General features: G+C 48.5%; 1 protein-coding gene across 3 annotated transcripts in view; it reads left to right on the plus strand.

Annotated features, from left to right (window-relative positions):
* The window catches only part of SH3BGRL2 (SH3 domain binding glutamate rich protein like 2), a 267,685-nt gene that overhangs the window by 191,527 nt on the left and 59,148 nt on the right, over positions 1-17,010 (plus strand). For all 3 annotated transcript variants that reach the window (XM_078648111.1, XM_078648113.1, XM_078648112.1), the window contains one exon: positions 9,234-9,314. In XM_078648111.1, the coding sequence (XP_078504237.1) occupies positions 9,234-9,314 (81 nt within the window). The remainder of the gene's footprint in view (positions 1-9,233; positions 9,315-17,010) is intronic.

Raw genomic sequence — 17,010 nt, forward strand, 5'->3', positions numbered from 1 at the left:
GTCACACAACCACTTATGTGTGTAAGTGTACATTACTTTACAATAAAGTTGTGAAACACAGAAAGCTGAAAAGGAAGATTAGAAGGCACAGCCTCTGTGGAATGCAGGGGGAGTCTGCATACCAGCGCGCGGTGCTGATAAACAGGCAGGTTCTCACCTTATCAAAGCTACTGGTTTCAAAAGCGTTGGGTCACAGCTTGCACTTGATTTATTGTTCACTCCTTGGTAATTATAGGCCCCTGATACATGATCCTAAAACGATTAATATGTTTTGAAATCTTGTGTCCCAATCTATAGTATACTCGTGCATTGTATAGCCTAATATTAATCCATAACATGTTCCCATAGAATCAAGTTGACATAAAGCCACCCCCCTTCTATAGCTGCATCCTGCAATCAACTGTGATGTGAATACTGTAAAAACTATTGTCACCAATGGCCCATCATTCAACATGCATCTATCAGTTGCGTTTTCTCCTTTGCATAACACTCGCCCTCGTGCATCATTATGTATAAACCCATACTCTCCCACGTAATAAAATGCAAAAATTACCTTTTTCTTATTTTGGACTGCTTCCTACTTAATACTCTATCCTCTTACCCCAGTTGAAATGCCATTGCGTATATGCTGTCAGAACAAAAAAAGGCCGAATCTGGTACGTTGACATTGAAAAAGCATCCGGCCACTGCAGGTTCCCTATCTTGTCCCCTTGCAACACTCGCATTCCTCGTATATGCGTCAACAACTTATTCAGTAGCTTTCCCTTTCAACATCACAGAAGCTAAAGCACTTCGAATGTCCCACTGTTGTCCAATCCCCACACACACTACACGGAACAAAATCGATATGGCCTCAATCACCAAACAGCAATTCAGATCATTCGACTCACTGCGTCTCTTTCAAGCAGCGTTCCTATGCTTCACGATTCCGAATCACTATGCTGTTCGGTATTCAAGCTGTTATATAACCCATTTATTTGGTCTAATTGCTACCACCTTGCTCTGGCTTGCATAATTTTTCAAATATAATGTTAAACTGCTGTACATGTTCATTTGAAGACATTACTCTTCATGTGCTACATGTAAACGACTTATCCAGCTTCTCTAAACAAATGATCTCAAACAATACTTTGAACTACAAATAATTAGAACAATTCCAAACTAAATGCAAACCGAAGTGATTAAAAGCATTAGAAAAACATTATATAAAAATAGAAGTACGTGAAGCTAAATCCCTGCACTCGGAGATCGAACCCATGATGCTTAGTACCCTTTTTAGGTCTCGGCTATAACACGCTGAAAAGCGCGTTCTTGCACACACAGACACCACCACTGCCATGCACACACGGACACCACCACTGCCATGCACACACGGACACCACCACTGCCATGCACACACGGACACCACCACTGCCATGCACACACACACACCACCACTGCCATGCACACACGGACACCACCACTCCCATGCACACACGGACACCACCACTCCCATGCACACACACACACACCACCACTGCCATGCACACACGGACACCACCACTGCCATACACACACGGACACCACCACTGCCATGCACACATGGATACCACCACTGCCATGCACACAGACACCACCACTGCCGTGCACACACGGACACCACCACTGCCGTGCACACACGGTCACCACCACTGCCGTGCACACACGGACACCACCACTGCCGTGCACACACGGACACCACCACTGCCGTGCACACACGGACACCACCACTGCCGTGCACACACGGACACCACCACTGCCGTGCACACACGGACACCACCACTGCCGTGCACACACGGACACCACCACTGCCGTGCACACACGGACACCACCACTGCCGTGCACACACGGACACCACCACTGCCGTGCACACACGGACACCACCACTGCCATGCACACACACACACACACACACACCACCACTGCCATGCACACACACACACACACACACCACCACTGCCATGCACACACACACACACGGACACCACCACTGCCATGCACACACGGACACCACCACTCCCATGCACACACACACACACCACCACTCCCATGCACACACACGGACACCACCACTGCCATGCACACATGGATACCACCACTGCCGTGCACACACGGACACCACCACTGCCGTGCACACACGGACACCACCACTGCCGTGCACACACGGACACCACCACTGCCGTGCACACACGGACACCACCACTGCCGTGCACACACGGACACCACCACTGCCGTGCACACACGGACACCACCACTGCCGTGCACACACGGACACCACCACTGCCGTGCACACACGGACACCACCACTGCCGTGCACACACGGACACCACCACTGCCGTGCACACACGGACACCACCACTGCCGTGCACACACGGACACCACCACTGCCGTGCACACACGGACACCACCACTGCCGTGCACACACGGACACCACCACTGCCGTGCACACACGGACACCACCACTGCCGTGCACACACGGACACCACCACTGCCATACACACACGGACACCACCACTGCCATGCACACACGGACACCACCCGTGCTTAATTTGTAAAAAAAAAAGTGCCAGGGCTTTCATTTGTAAAAAATTAAGGAAAGGGCACTCGTCAGGAGGCTACTGTAGTTTGCCATACACATTAGGCGACTTTGAGCTATTGACATTGTAAATGACAATGACTTTTATTTATGTTTTGGTTTTTAAAACATAAATAAAAGACCTTGTCATTTACAATGTCAAGACCTTAAACTCGCGTTCATTTACAATGCTAATAGCTCTAACTTTTGCAATGCCGAGACCGTTGCATTGTAAATGCTTGTTTCATTTGCTGCCTGTCAGTCCCCCCCGCCGCCGCTCACCCTAAACAACTAGCGGCCGCCGAGCGGGGTGACTACTTCTTCCAGAAGCCCTTGCGTGATTGTACCGCGTAGCCACGCCCACTACCGCACCTGGAGGCGCATTAAAGACCGGCACTCCCTCCGGGACGCGCGCGGGCGAAGCCCGGGCAAAGGGCGGGCCATCTGCGGCCGTCAGAGGCTGGGCTGGGAGGTCCCTCTAACATCCATACTGCGGACTGTACAAGTAACAACTTAAATTGTATGTGTCAACGCCGTTTGCATATTGCTTTGTTTGTTAAAATCCCTTCAGGTTGGGCAAGGTTTTTTCACGTTTCCCTCTGTACTTACTATGCACCATGACTTCGAAGGGAAAAACTGTTTCGGTTGGAAGGGAAAACAGAGGAACATTGGATAACTTTGTAATCAGGACCTCCTCTGAACTAGATAGGGAACTCTCTCTTGCTGAGCGCCGGGCTGATCGATGCCGCTCTGTTGAGCTTATTAAGAACAAGCGCTCATCCTGGGCTCAATGCAGTCAGCTATCTCGCCACAGTATGGGAATCTGATTGAAAGAACGATTTCTGAACCATCCAGAAATGATAGCATCCCATTGCTTTTTTGGTATAGAACCTCCTTAATAGACCCAATCAGTGAACTAAGCGTAATTGTTTCATCTACAATCTGTAACTCGCCACCAGTTGAAACTCAAGCAGTCACGTCATCACCACTAATAGAGTCTGCTCAAAATAGAGATAAAAATCCCAAGCACACTCGTGACCAAGGTCCGCCACCAAAAAAACGGAGAAAGAGGGGGAGTGGAACAAGCAAAAAAAGCAAAAACGCTACTGATAAACCCTCCAAAGTCCCTGCACCAAATGCACCTATGACACCGGTCTTGCCTATCCCTCAGCATGACCTAACCAAGGAAAAATATAACCCTGATATAGTGGGTAGTATTGAACAAATAGTTAGATCCCTCATCTTACCTTTAATTGAAAGGCTGAAGAGGATAGCTCTTCAGTTGGGCACCCTGGAACAGGTAGTAAGGGAAAATCAAGAGATAACAAAGGCACAATTAAAGCCTGTACCAGTACCCTCAATTACTGTTGCATCCCCACTTTCCATCACCCATAAGGAAGGGGTTCCCGTTCCCTCAATTATTGTACCATCTCAAACTGCCCCTACCCTAATGGAAGGAGGAAGGAGGAAGGAGGAAAAAGTGATAACCTCACTAAATCAAAACCATTAAAACTAAGTGCTCCCAACATACCTCGGCAAAATCCTTCCCACAGGGCAAACAAGGTCCAGGAGGGAGGAAAATCTACTACCCCAGGTATTGCCCAAAATCAAGATAATAGGGGATTTTCTGCTAAGGCAACACAGCACAAGAGGCACCAGGTAGAACTGCCCCCAGAAGCGGTTCCGTACGTGGTGCTCCTAACAGGCGTGCCAACACTAGAGGAAGGCAAAAGAGAAAATTTCTCCCAGCTTAAAAACAAAGCAGTCTTCTGGCTCACACACAACCGTCCCCTTCCCCGTATATAAATGGTGAAATTTTATATGTTAGGCGCCTTCCGTGGTTGGGCAGTAGAAGAAAAGATATAATGGGGGACATTATTATTAATTTTAAAAAACGTAGAGCTGTTAAATATATTCTCGATGATTTCCAGGATAATGGGAGTAACGGTATCACGTAACGTGAGCTAACATATTTTTATCCTAGATCCATAACGGCATATATGCCCAATTCTACGCCTTTAACCAGTTATCAAAATGACCGTCTTGGGCCCGTCTATAACCACCATTTGGCTCGTAGTAACTGCTACGATCCGCATCTCTGGTCTCCTCCCTTTCAGTTAAATAACAGATTTATTCCCCTGTCCAGTTTAGATGAGAATGACTGACTGGTCACAACAGACCACCATTCAGGGTGTGTGTCTGGTGTTTCTTATGATTCTATCAAACCAAATGTAAAGTCAAAAACCCAGTCTCTATCTACTTGTATGGTTTTTGCACAACACCAACCATTAATGGTGAGCGATCTTCCAACCCAAATAGACACGTCTATTACAAATGTGGATTCCTCTGTGTCATACAATACCGGAACTATGGCCAGAGTCCAACCTGTTTCGGATAATACGGTTATGGGTGATTTGGAAAAAGCTAAATTACATCTCAAACTGATTTTTTGGAATGTTGCAGGTCTGCGCTCAAAGGTAGACCTTCCTTCATGGCTTTCTGACATTAGACAATATAATATTCTATGTCTACAAGAAACCTGGTTGACTGCCCCTATCCATTTGCAAGGCTATAAAACATTTAATTCTTCCGCCCAACCTTCAGTTTGCGGTAGAGCTAAAGGTGGACTAGTCATATATATTTCCAATGAACTTTCAATCACAGGAATAAAAATTCATTAATGCCACAAACTTTCAGATCCTTACATTAATACTCAGTAAAATTCATACGTACTATATAGTTAATTTTTATAATAATTTACCCTCTCAGGATGTACTCCCAGTTCTGGAAACTATTTCCCTCTCATTGATTGATGAACGGCATAAACATCCAACCACTAGCGTAAATATAGTTTGGGGAGGGGATTTCAACCTAATCCTTTGCAAGGAAAGAGACTCCAATAAATGTGGAATTGTTGATGAGGCGGGGCTAAACCGAACACATTTTCCACATAGCATGACAGGGAACCGTTTAACTGAGTTATCATTTAACCTGGACCTGGGCTTTGCAAATGAGCTTGTATCTCCACCGGTTGCTTTCACACCTACGTTTAACGGCGGGGGTCTATCTAGCCTAATTGACTTCATCTTAGTCTCACAAAATATTAAAGATCAATTGTCTAGCTTTAGCACTGGAAATGATCCATTTAGTGATCATTTCCCAAATACTATGACCATCATCATCCCTGTTACCCCTAAACGGCGCAGTATACTGAAGCTGTTAACGCAAGAAACACTAAGGGTGAATAAACTGAACGGATATACCATTAAGTGGGACAAAGTAGATCCTGCAGAAATTACAGCAAAAGTACTGAGACGCACCCTTCTGCAAGTAGAGGTGTGCCTCAGTCCTTACTCTGCACCAGATCAAATATTGGCTAGCTTCTCTGCTATTACTAACGTAATTAAGAACAAACTTTCACGTAAAATTAAAGGCACCAAACAAAGGGCTGGTTTAACCCAGAAACCAGGAGAGCCCATTCCCTCTTAAAAAAAGCTCTGTCCAGTTCCGTTAGGGGGAAAGATGAAGTAGCAAGATTAAGAAAGAACTATAACCGGAACTTAAACTCTGCAAGAAGGCTATTAAGAAGGGATTATGGACGAAACTCCACCAGAGCTGCGCCCTAAAGGATTCCACCACTTTCTGGCAAATTGTAAGAACTCCCTTTTTAATTGGCCAACAATCTATTCCCCGAATTGAGGTGGTAGTGGGCGAAGCAGCTTGGGTCAGCCACTTTTCTAAAATGTTCGGCACTACAGAGGGTTCTATTCCACAGTCTACCACAGACCCTTTGGGGAAGAGTTACCTGCAAAACATCTCAAGCCCACCCCCAGGCCTTAACTTTGATCACGAGGAAGTACTTACTGCATTGTTAGCATCCAAATGTGGAAAAGCCCCAGGCCCCGATGGGGTTCCAGCGGACCTTTTCAAATACAATCTAGAACTTTGGGCCCCAATTCTTCAAAGAAAAACCAACGACTAACTCCCCAGTCCAGCGAACATTATCCAATCAAAACAGGCAGCAGAAGGCAAAAAAGGAGAAAAAACATCATCAACCTTGTCCCTTCCGATCGAGCACGACGACGAGGTACCATCGTAGCGTAGCCCCCGTGGATGGAAAAAACAGACAAAACGACAACCACAATAAAGAGTTCTGTCCACCAAGGTCTGTCCACTTCAATGTCCCGTGGTCGTCGGCTGAACAAAACAGGGAGGTACACAACAGCATCCCTCGAAGAGCGATCAGCCAAGACAAGAGTAACAAAGCCAGGATAGGGCAGAGAAACATGCCGGTAGTACACAAAGGAGTTGCTCGGCATAGCGTCCAAAAACCATCTCCCAGCCAGTGCACCAGCTCAGACAGCGCACTCCGCTGCCTAACCATGACAGGCAATATCACAGCTGGGTCATCTAAGGCCTCCACGTAGATCTGGGTAGGCACATCCCGGCAGCCGAGCACAGGGTGTGGCGAAGTGCACAGTATACTTAAACCCACACGGCAAGTCGGGGGCTCCGCGGACGGAATGGCATCAAGTCGGTCCCCCAGGTCCCAGGCATTGGCAGATAGGGCAGCTCGCAAAGTATTCAAAGCGCTCAGAACATCGCCTAGCGTTAGAGACGCCGCAGGTGAGGTAGATGCAGCAGCTTCCCGCACTCGGGGCACACAAACACAGGTCTGACTCCAACACCGGCCATAGACATCCATCGTGAACAGTCGGCCAGCACTTCGTAGAGCAAGCCACATCGGGGGCCCAGGGGCCACTCACTCAGTTATGCCACCGCACTCATTTGCGGTGCAGCGCCAGTTGCCATAAATACCAGCAATGCAGCCCAGTGTCGGTAGATGCGAGTGCCGAGTGCGCGGTCCAAGATGGCACCCACAGCGTTGCTGGAAGACAAAGAGGCATCAAAAGCCGTCTACCGGCTGGGGGAAGGACACATTGTAGCACTGGCCGCGGGAACAGTGTTGCAAGCGTGGAGGTGAGCTGGGCGGGATGGAATGTTGCGGCGAGAAGAGCAGTACAGCAGCCGCTCTCCGCCAGCCGACCGCCGCCGTCGTGAGTGGGCACGGCTGTTGCACTCAGGGTCGGCCGCCCTCGCAGAACAAATACGAGGACACCGCCATCATGCCCAGAACGGAACAAGGACGTTTCGTTGCATCCGCTGCAGTAAGCACGCCGGGGAGCGCACCGTTGGAGTCAGGACAGTTTCCCGAGTCCGAAACATCAGCGTGGGTACAGGATAACCGACAGGATCAATAGCCCTTCGGAGGGAAGGCGAGAGGGTCGGCGGAGCCGAGGGATCAGGCGGCCATCATGGTTGCAGGCTAGGCTCCTCCCCACCCCCAATTCTTACTAGGGTCTTCGAAGCAGCCACTAAAATAGGCCCAATCAAGTCATGGACAACCTCCATTCTGCTCCCCATTTTTAAGAAGGGTGACCGCAACAACCCTGCCTGCTATAGACCCATCTCCCTACTAGATGAGGTAGGTAAGGTGGCGGGTCATCTAGTCCTCCAAAGACTCCAAAACTGGGCTGCAAGTAAACAAATAATATCTGACTTGCAGTACGGTTTTCGTGAGGGTCTGGGGACCGTGGAGCAGGCACTAAATCTTTCATTGCTAACAGGAAAATACGTTGGGGCAAAAAAAGGGAGGTTGCACCTAGCTTATGTCGACCTGTCGGCAGCGTTAAACAGTATGTATTAGTGTATAAAAATTCTCTGGCGATGTATACTATGCATTTTTATAATATTTTTAAATTCTTCTTTTTAAGAAAAACTGTACATTTTATTGATATTTGTGTACTTTTATGGATATAATTTCTGTATCCGAATAAAGTTTTATTGATTGATTGACTGGGTTCAACCATGCTCTACGCCAAACATTGCGCAGACCGATGTATGTCCTCTTGCTCAGCACACTGGAACCCACGTTTACCCATAAACACAGATGAGTTATCGTGCGCCTGACTCGTAGCATGAATAATATAAATGTCAATGAGGGTTCAAACTTGGACCATCCCCTCTTGTAGGTCAACCCATGCAGAAGTAAATGCATAAACCCATCCGGTTCCAGGAGCACATGAACCTCTTGCTCCTGCTGTGCAGCCGGAGACGGGTGCCAGGTTGCGGATTAAGACCTGTGATTCAGGCCTAATAATTGCCCAGGCTAAGTGAACATCCAAATAACAGCGTGCGAACTGCCTTGCCTGCGCCCTATTGCTCTCCCTGTGGATTGCAGTGTATGTACAGAAACCCTTCGAGCCTCCTTCTTAGGTGTTTAGCTTTAACTCAGTGTAGGGGGTTTAGTGCATTTCTTCTGATTGAAACAGGCTTTCCTGTACTTTCAACATTATTGCCTTCAGATGGTTTTTATTAGTGTGCACGTCCAATTTACAGCATATGCGTACCAGAAATGAGATCTTGTAATGTAGTACAGAAGCCACGCATGTTGCCCATAATTGAGCTTTGTTCCTTTTAGATTCGTTTCACATCGGATCTGCTCTTGCGGAAATGTCTAAGAAATGATGAGCAGTGTCTGTATTTATTTTCTCCGTTGACGTGGCCTTGGAAATTAAAAATACTAAGCTCTGTGATGGTATTAAACTGACTCATGTTTCGTTTTTTTCTTGTTTTTTAGGATTATGAATCTTTTTTCGAGTCCAAGGAGAGCAACACAGTTTTTTCGTTCCTAGGGCTGAAACCCAGGCCTACTACAAAGGTGATTATTTCTCTTATTTTTGTTTAGCGCTCTTTTTTCATCTTTCGTGGATTGACTTTACCTCGCTAACAATAATGATCAGCGATGTACATATTGGTTGAAGTATGGCAAGGCTTATTTTACGTATTGAAGTTGACAGGGGGTTTGTGCTACTAGATCGGAAACAGGCCGACTGAAAATGGCCTCGATGTCCCTGTGCGGTTCTCATTCTTTCATGTCGATTAAAACAACAACGAATACGTGACTTTCTCAGCCTTTAAGTGTCGAAGTATTCTTCGTTGCATGCCTCCTTTAACAGGATTCTGTGCTTTGCAGCACCCTTTCGAGGGGTCCTGCCTGGAATGGCAGAATTTTGATTCCTAGTCATACTCCTACGATTAGTGGAATTTTCGGTCTTTGCAACAATTCAGGAAGAATTCCAGAGGAACTTTGTAAACCTTCCTCTATCATAGATTCGCTGGTGTGCTTGCAAGAAGAAATGTTTCTGCGATTAGGAATGTAGCAGATCTGTTTCCCTACTTGCAAATGATGCACAAAATTCCAGTAGCACTTTTTTCCCCCCCTCTATAAATGTTATTATATTTTTGCCAAGACCAGGCCCGATTAGACCACAAATAAACATAATGCAATCTAGTGATGAATAACAAGACACCTGGGGATGTAATACAATAAGTGTCCTCGGGGTGCAACGGGCGTTTGGGCCCTCTTTCTTTGGTATTACAGAAGGGGGTGCAGACGCTTGTGTGGCCCCTTCTGTAATACAGATAGCGCTGGCGCACATGTAGCGTCAGCGCAATCTCAAGAAGGTGTTTCTTCATTTGCATATGGGCGTGCCCTATGCAAATGAGTGAATTCCTTTGCCTCTACACCCGCACAATATTAGATGCAGGCGCATAGAAGCTCTCAGCGGGTGCACTCACTGTGTGCGAGCGCCCCCTGAGAGCAGCCCTCTGGAGGGGAGAAAGGGGCTCTTATGGACCCCTACCCAGATATCCCCTTCCAGGAAGGTGCAATCACTAACTGCACCTGTCTGCAAGGGGATCTCTAATCACCTTTAAAAGTGCAGGCGGTTTGCTGCCTGCACTGTGAAAACATGGGGCGGCTGTCAGCAGCTTCTCAGTGTTTTCACATGAATGTGCTGCCCTGGGGGCGGCGCGAGTTCGGCGCTACCCTGGGAGCATTGCATACATCATAATAGGGCGCATTGTCATTGTTTGTGCCCGGTGCAAACAATGATAATGCGTAATACGTCCCCTTGTCTATAGCACCATGTATATAATAGTCCTTTGAAGAGAAAGATTAAACCCTGTAACATATGAACGGTTTGTGCATAAACTGGCCAGTGCCCCCGCACCCACAGACCGTCCTGCATTGCACAATTAACTTAGGAAGATTCATGTATGCCCAAACTATATACCATACCATCACAGCGCTAAGTGGTCAGAAAGGGGGGGAAGGGGCGGGCTAGGACAAGTAAAACAGCCATGTTTTAAATGCCTTCCTAAAAGTGGATTCTGTTTCTGCTTTGCGCAGGTGGTTAAGCATAGCATTCCAGAGAGTGGCTGTTCTTACTGCAAACGCTCGCCCGCCAATCCTGGCTTTATAAAAGTGAGGGATTTGGAGAATTGTAATTGTAGTTAGATTTATAGAGCACATTATCACCCAGAGGTCTCTAGTGCTGTATGGAGGGTGCACCTAAGCCAGGAGGGGTAGGCGAGTGGCTGCTTAAATATTGCCCCAAGCCTCTGAGAAAAGCAGCGTCTTCAGCTTCTTCCTAAATGGAAAAAGGTTGGCTTCCTTGCGAAGGCTTGCCGGGAGGCTATTCCATGCTTGGGGAATAGAAGTCGAGAACGCTCTCCTGCCCACAGAGGACAAGTTGAAGCGGGGGTATACCAGTAGGTTGGCTTCTGCTGACCGAAGCGCCCTCCTGGGGACATAGTTGGTTAGGCGGTCCTTGATGTACCTTGGGGCTTGGCCATAGAGGGTTTTATGAGTGATGCAGAGCCCCTTAAACTTGATTCTCTGTCTGACCGGAAGCCAGTGTAGGTCACGTAGTAGAGGCGTGGCATGTGCCCGTCTTGGTTTTCTAAAGATCAATCTGGCTGTTTCATTCATGACAACCTGTAGTCTGGCCAGTAGTTGTTGTGAGATGCCAGAGTACAGAGAGTTGCCATAGTCCAGGTGCCACAGGATCAAGGCTGATACTGCTCGTCTAAGAGTGGCAAAGGTGAGGAGTGGGGACAGTTTTCGCAGTTGTCTCAACAGTCCAACACCGGTTCCTACGACTGCAGACACTTGTTGTGCCATAGATAACTTGGCATCAATCTTGATGCCCAGACTTTTTACGGCCATAGCTGGTTCTGGAAATGGCCCAAGTTCCTCAGGCCAAAAGAGATCGTTCAAAGGGTTGGAGGCTGTGGTGACCGCCAACACCTCTGTTTTGTCGGGATTTATCTTTAGGGAGTTTGCCGCCATCCAGTTGACCGTGAATTTTAGAATGTTTTGCATCTTTAGGTAAGCAGATGGCGTACTGTCAATCTGGCAATAATTTGGGTGTCGTCGACGTAGTTGTAAATCCGACACTCCAGCTGGTTTAGTGCGGAGATCAGAGTCTGTAAATAAGCGTTAAAAAGAAGGGGCGAGAGTGCTGAGCCCTGCGGTACACCACATGAGAAAGTAGCTGGATCAGACACCAGATCGGCTAGTTGGACTCTCTGGGAACGGTCTTTATAAAAGGAGGTGAGCCAGGCAAGCGCTGAGCCCTGGATTCCCAGATCCGTAATCCGCGACAATAGTTTGGAGTGATTGACCGGGTCAAATGCCGCGGATAGGTCTAACAATACCAGGGCACATGGCATTTTTTTATCAGCTCTAAGTCTCAGGTCATCCAGCACGGAAAGCATGACTAATTCCGTGCTGTGATGGGCCCTAAAACCGGCCTGATTCGATTCTAGGAGGTAGTTATCTTCAAGGTGGTGAGAGACTGTAGAACGTGCTGTTCAAGTATGTTGCAAACTATAATACAAGTGACTGCCTGTCACTTGCCCCTACCTGCACAGCTATGCAAACCCTGTCGTTTGCTCTCTTAGAACCTCAGTTTACTGTTCTAAATACTCTTGCTTGCTTAATCAATGCGATTATATTTACAAACCTAAATTTCAATCAGTAATCATTTAATACATTTATTTTTCAAAACCCATAATTATATCTTACATAGTTATTGTGATATCAAACAAAAAACATGTCACGACTTTGTATTACAATACAATATGGTCAATTAACATCAATGCTGTTGTAGGTCCCAATGCATTTCGGGATATAATCTCTTCAAGGGAACTGTAAAAACAATGTACATCACTTTTCTATCCTATACACAAAGTGGGTAAACATTCGCAAAAAGATTCATGGAACTCCACACAGATTATCATCTCCTCAATGCAATTGAAAATGCCTAGTAAACACACGGTTTCTTTTGAAATAGCAAAGAAATCATCACAAAGTCAACAGTTTTAAATATAAGAAACCGCCACCTCAAAACATAAACAGATTCGCCACCAGCAGTGATCAAAAGTGAGTGCAGTGTGGGTGTTAAAAAACGTGCTTACCGACGCGTTCAAACTGATGTCACCTGTCCAGGTAACAAAATTGTCGAAATTGAAATACACACTGCAAAAACCCTGAAATTATATTGGAAAATATTCAATCCAACATTCAACGTGACCAGTTACTCTGAACCTTATAATAACGGCGACTACAATGAATTCATACCTCTACGCAGACAAAATTCTTGCTTTAGGTCTGTATTCTGCAAGAGCGGTAACTGGCACCTTGTATAATAATCACCTAGAAATCACAAAATATTCAATGTGGGCATAAGTACTTCATATGAGACATCTCTCTATAATTACTGCTGCATTGTATCACACAAGTACCTCAAAGGCGGAATCATCATCTGTTGTTTAAAACTTGCAGTTTGTCGATTCGCTATGTGCCATTTGTTTATTCGCTGGAACCTGTAACGTTTCTAGAAAAAATATCACAACCGTCACCAATAACATCTAATTGAAGAAAGCTGTAGATCCATCACCGCCTTTCTCCCCCAATCGTACCTCTACTTTACATCATGTTCTCCTCCCGGTAGTAAATGACTTTGTACGGGCTCCAAACAAGGTTTGCCACTCTATAAACGAATGACACATCATTTTATCAATCCAACTCCATCTAGTTGAATACTATAAACTATTCACCGTACCCACAGCGAAATAATCACCGCGGTCCAGAAAATATCGTCCTCCGTACCTTCTAAACAACTGTTTGACGTGTATCTTCGTAGTGTGTACACTCCAAACTGTGTTCAACACTCCGTTCACCATTGCTTTATTTCAAAAGCACTCGGTATGCATCGAGGAAGACGGACTACTTCAAACACAGAAAACAGACAATTTGCGATAATAAACTTCCGCCATCTTGAAGCGGTAACGCCTATAATAACCACTCACTTCTTCATCCTCTGAGACAACTTAAATATAACACGTTTTGTGCCTCTCCACCATGAATAAGAAAATGCTCCTTGCACAAAGTCAACTTCCCATAGTCAATATAATCGCGATCTAACCGACCATGACCAACTGCCATGCACTAGTCCTTCACTGATTTCCATCTCATCCATTGTAATCGAAACCAATGCAGCCCGTATTAAGCTCCGTCGTACTTCCGCACGTACTGTGTAAACATGGATCATGATGAAGTGTAAAGCTACAAAGTGAAAATAAAAATGGTAATGTTGTTGTGAAACATGCACAGAAAAAATAAATAAAAACCGAAATGCTGAAACCTATGTGCTGTTAATCAAGCCTGGGATTCTATTCATATTCATGAAAATGAAACATAGATTACAAGCTAAGGAATGCATGCAATGAAGCATACCTGCCTGCATACAATATTTAAGGCACAATATACGCAAATTGTTTTTCTCTAAAAAGACTCTTGTAGTTCTGACTAGTATACATACGAATACTCTTTAGTCAAAATGAATTGAATGAATTTCAACTACCTATCTTAGTTTGCCTAACTTGGCCAGATCTTTAAATTTATGCATAGTATCTCTGTGGTTTAGTGTTTAATTATGTGTTCCCTCCATAATAACAATTGAGTGTTGTTACCACGAACTAGATTGTCTGGTATGGTCTAGTAGATACCCTGTTTGTTGACTTCAAAGTGTTATAAAAACAAATCATGTCCAACTTGTCATTCAACCCTTTTGGTAGCCTTGTTTCCATAGACTTGATCCACCATATTTCCCTTTGCGAAAGCAGTTTGGCACTGTCAATATCTGATCTCTGTATCTGAAAGAAACAGGTTAGTATTAGATTCCTTACCTTAGAATATCCCCAGGCGTCAGTCTGGATCCGGAAACTTTTGCGTAGCAGTACCCCTGCGCGTCGGTAGGCGTCGTCTGCAGGCGTCCCCTGCGGCTCCGCGTCGTCGGCGTCGTGCGCCGTGATGACGTCGCTGGAGTATATAGACGCCGCCTCCGCGCGCTGACGTCAGTTCTTCTTTTTTCCGCGCCAGTTAGCGCAGATCCGAAGAGCAGTACTCCGGTCTTTTGACCAAGTGTTTGTAAAACTTAATCTTTCTACGGTGCCGGTAGGATGCCTGGGTTTAAGAGTTGCGACGAGTGCGACCGCATGATGTCGGTCACCGACCACCATCGACTCTGCCTCCGGTGTCTGGGCGCGGACCACGACGTGGAGTCCTGCGTCGACTGTCGGGCCTTGACTGGAAAAGCTAGGCGGGAGCGGTCCCGCAAGCTTCTCGAGCTCCGAGTGTCGGCCCCGCGTCGAGAGCGGTCCCGGTCCGGTCGGAGGTCGAGGGAGCGGTCGAGGGAACGATCGCGGAGCCGCCATGGGCGCTCCGGGAGTCGCCACCATTCCTCCGGTTCGTCAGGTAAGCACAAGAAGTCGGGGCGTCGCCATCGCACCCCCGACTCCCCCCCGACGCCCGCGTGATGCGGCCAGGGGCTCGGGTGGCCCCACCCCCGCGGCCCCGCGTGGGTCGCCGACGCCGTCTACCCCATACCCGTCGGTCCCTGGGGAAGGCGCGTCGCGTGAGGAGATCGAGGCCTTCCTCATTGCTATGAGGGCGAGGTCTCCTCCGGCGGGGCCTGCGGGGCCGTCGGTCCCGTCTGGGGGCCCGAGCGGTTCGGGTGCTTCTGCCCCGACGCCGCCGGTGGTTCCGGCCCCGGCGCCGCTGGGTCCCTCAGGTTCGTCGCCGGCTGGTCTTCCGGCCTCTCCGGCGTCGGTTCCTTTGGGCCAGCCCGTGGTACCGCCTCCGCGTGGTGCAGCGACTCCGCCGTCGGCTCCGGCCGGCGTCGGGTCCCCGGCACCGACGCCGCGCGGCGCCACCCCCATTTCCTCCCCGACTCCGGATGCGGAGTCGGACCGGCGTCGGCCGACGCCGGATCCGACGCCGATGGGGCCCGTTGACCCCGATGTCTATATCGTCGACCCAGAATATGGGTATGATGAGGATGAGTATGGAGAGGGTTGGGAGGGGTCTGAGGACCCTTTATCCCGTGCCTGCCAGTATGATGTGGACTGGGTAGGTGATCTGGGTGATGCCAGTGGCCTGGACGAGTCGCCCAACCCTGGGTTTGTCTCCCCGTCCCCTGTGGCGTCTGAGGCAGGTGCTGCCTATTCGGTGGTCCTGATGAGGGCTGCCAAGGCCTTGCACCTTGAGCTCCCCGTCGCGAAGGTCAAACCGAACATTCTGACCGAAGTGTTTAAACCGCAGTCATGCCCCCAGGAGCCTCTGCTGCCGTTTAATGAGGCCCTGACGGATGTCCTTTTGGGCACCTGGTCCAGGCCCGCTTCCGGTGCACCGGTTGACCGGAATGTTGCGAGGCGTCACCGTCCATGCTCGGACGACCCTGCCTTTTTATCCACCCATCCCTCCCCGGAGAGTCTGGTGATCCAGGCCTCCACTTCGCAGTCCGCATTTCCGTCGGCTCCGCCCGATCGGGAATCAAAGCGGTATGACCAGTTTGGTAAAAAGGTCTTTTCCTCTTTGAGCGCTGGACTGCGGTCTTGTAATACCGCGTGCCTCTTGGGCCGCTACACCCACTCCCTGTGGGATACGGTCGAAGAGTGTTTGCCGCAATGCCCCCAGGAAGTGCGGGACAAGCTCACCCGGGCCTTGGTTGAAGGCCGGGATGCGGCGCGGTACTCGATCCGTTGTGGTCTGGACACGACCGACTCGCTGGGACGGGCCATGTCCACGACGGTGGCGATTCGTCGCCATGCTTGGCTGAGATCTGCCAACTTTTCGCCAGACGTCCAAAATTCACTCATGGACATGCCATTTGATGGCAGTCGCCTGTTTGGTGACAAAGCGGACCACGCGCTGGAGCGCTTCAAGGACTCCAGGGTCACGGCCAAGTCCTTGGGTCTTTCGACCCAGCGCCAGCAGACGGGTTCGTTTCGCCCCTTTCGTGGCCAAGGGAGGGGCGGTCCCACACGTGCTGCCAGCCACGCGCCGCAGAACGCTCCCCAGCGCGGTGGCGGCCGTGGTTTCCGCCGTGGTGGCGGTAGAGGCCAGCGGCGTGGTCAGCCCACGCCTCCCTCCGCTGCTGCATCCAAGCCTTCCTAGTCCGAGCTTTCGGGCTCACGTGACGCCAGTGGGTGGCAGGGTTCGCCAT

This window comes from Lissotriton helveticus, chromosome 6, assembly GCF_964261635.1.
Source record: "Lissotriton helveticus chromosome 6, aLisHel1.1, whole genome shotgun sequence".
Lineage (NCBI taxonomy): Eukaryota > Metazoa > Chordata > Amphibia > Caudata > Salamandridae > Lissotriton > Lissotriton helveticus.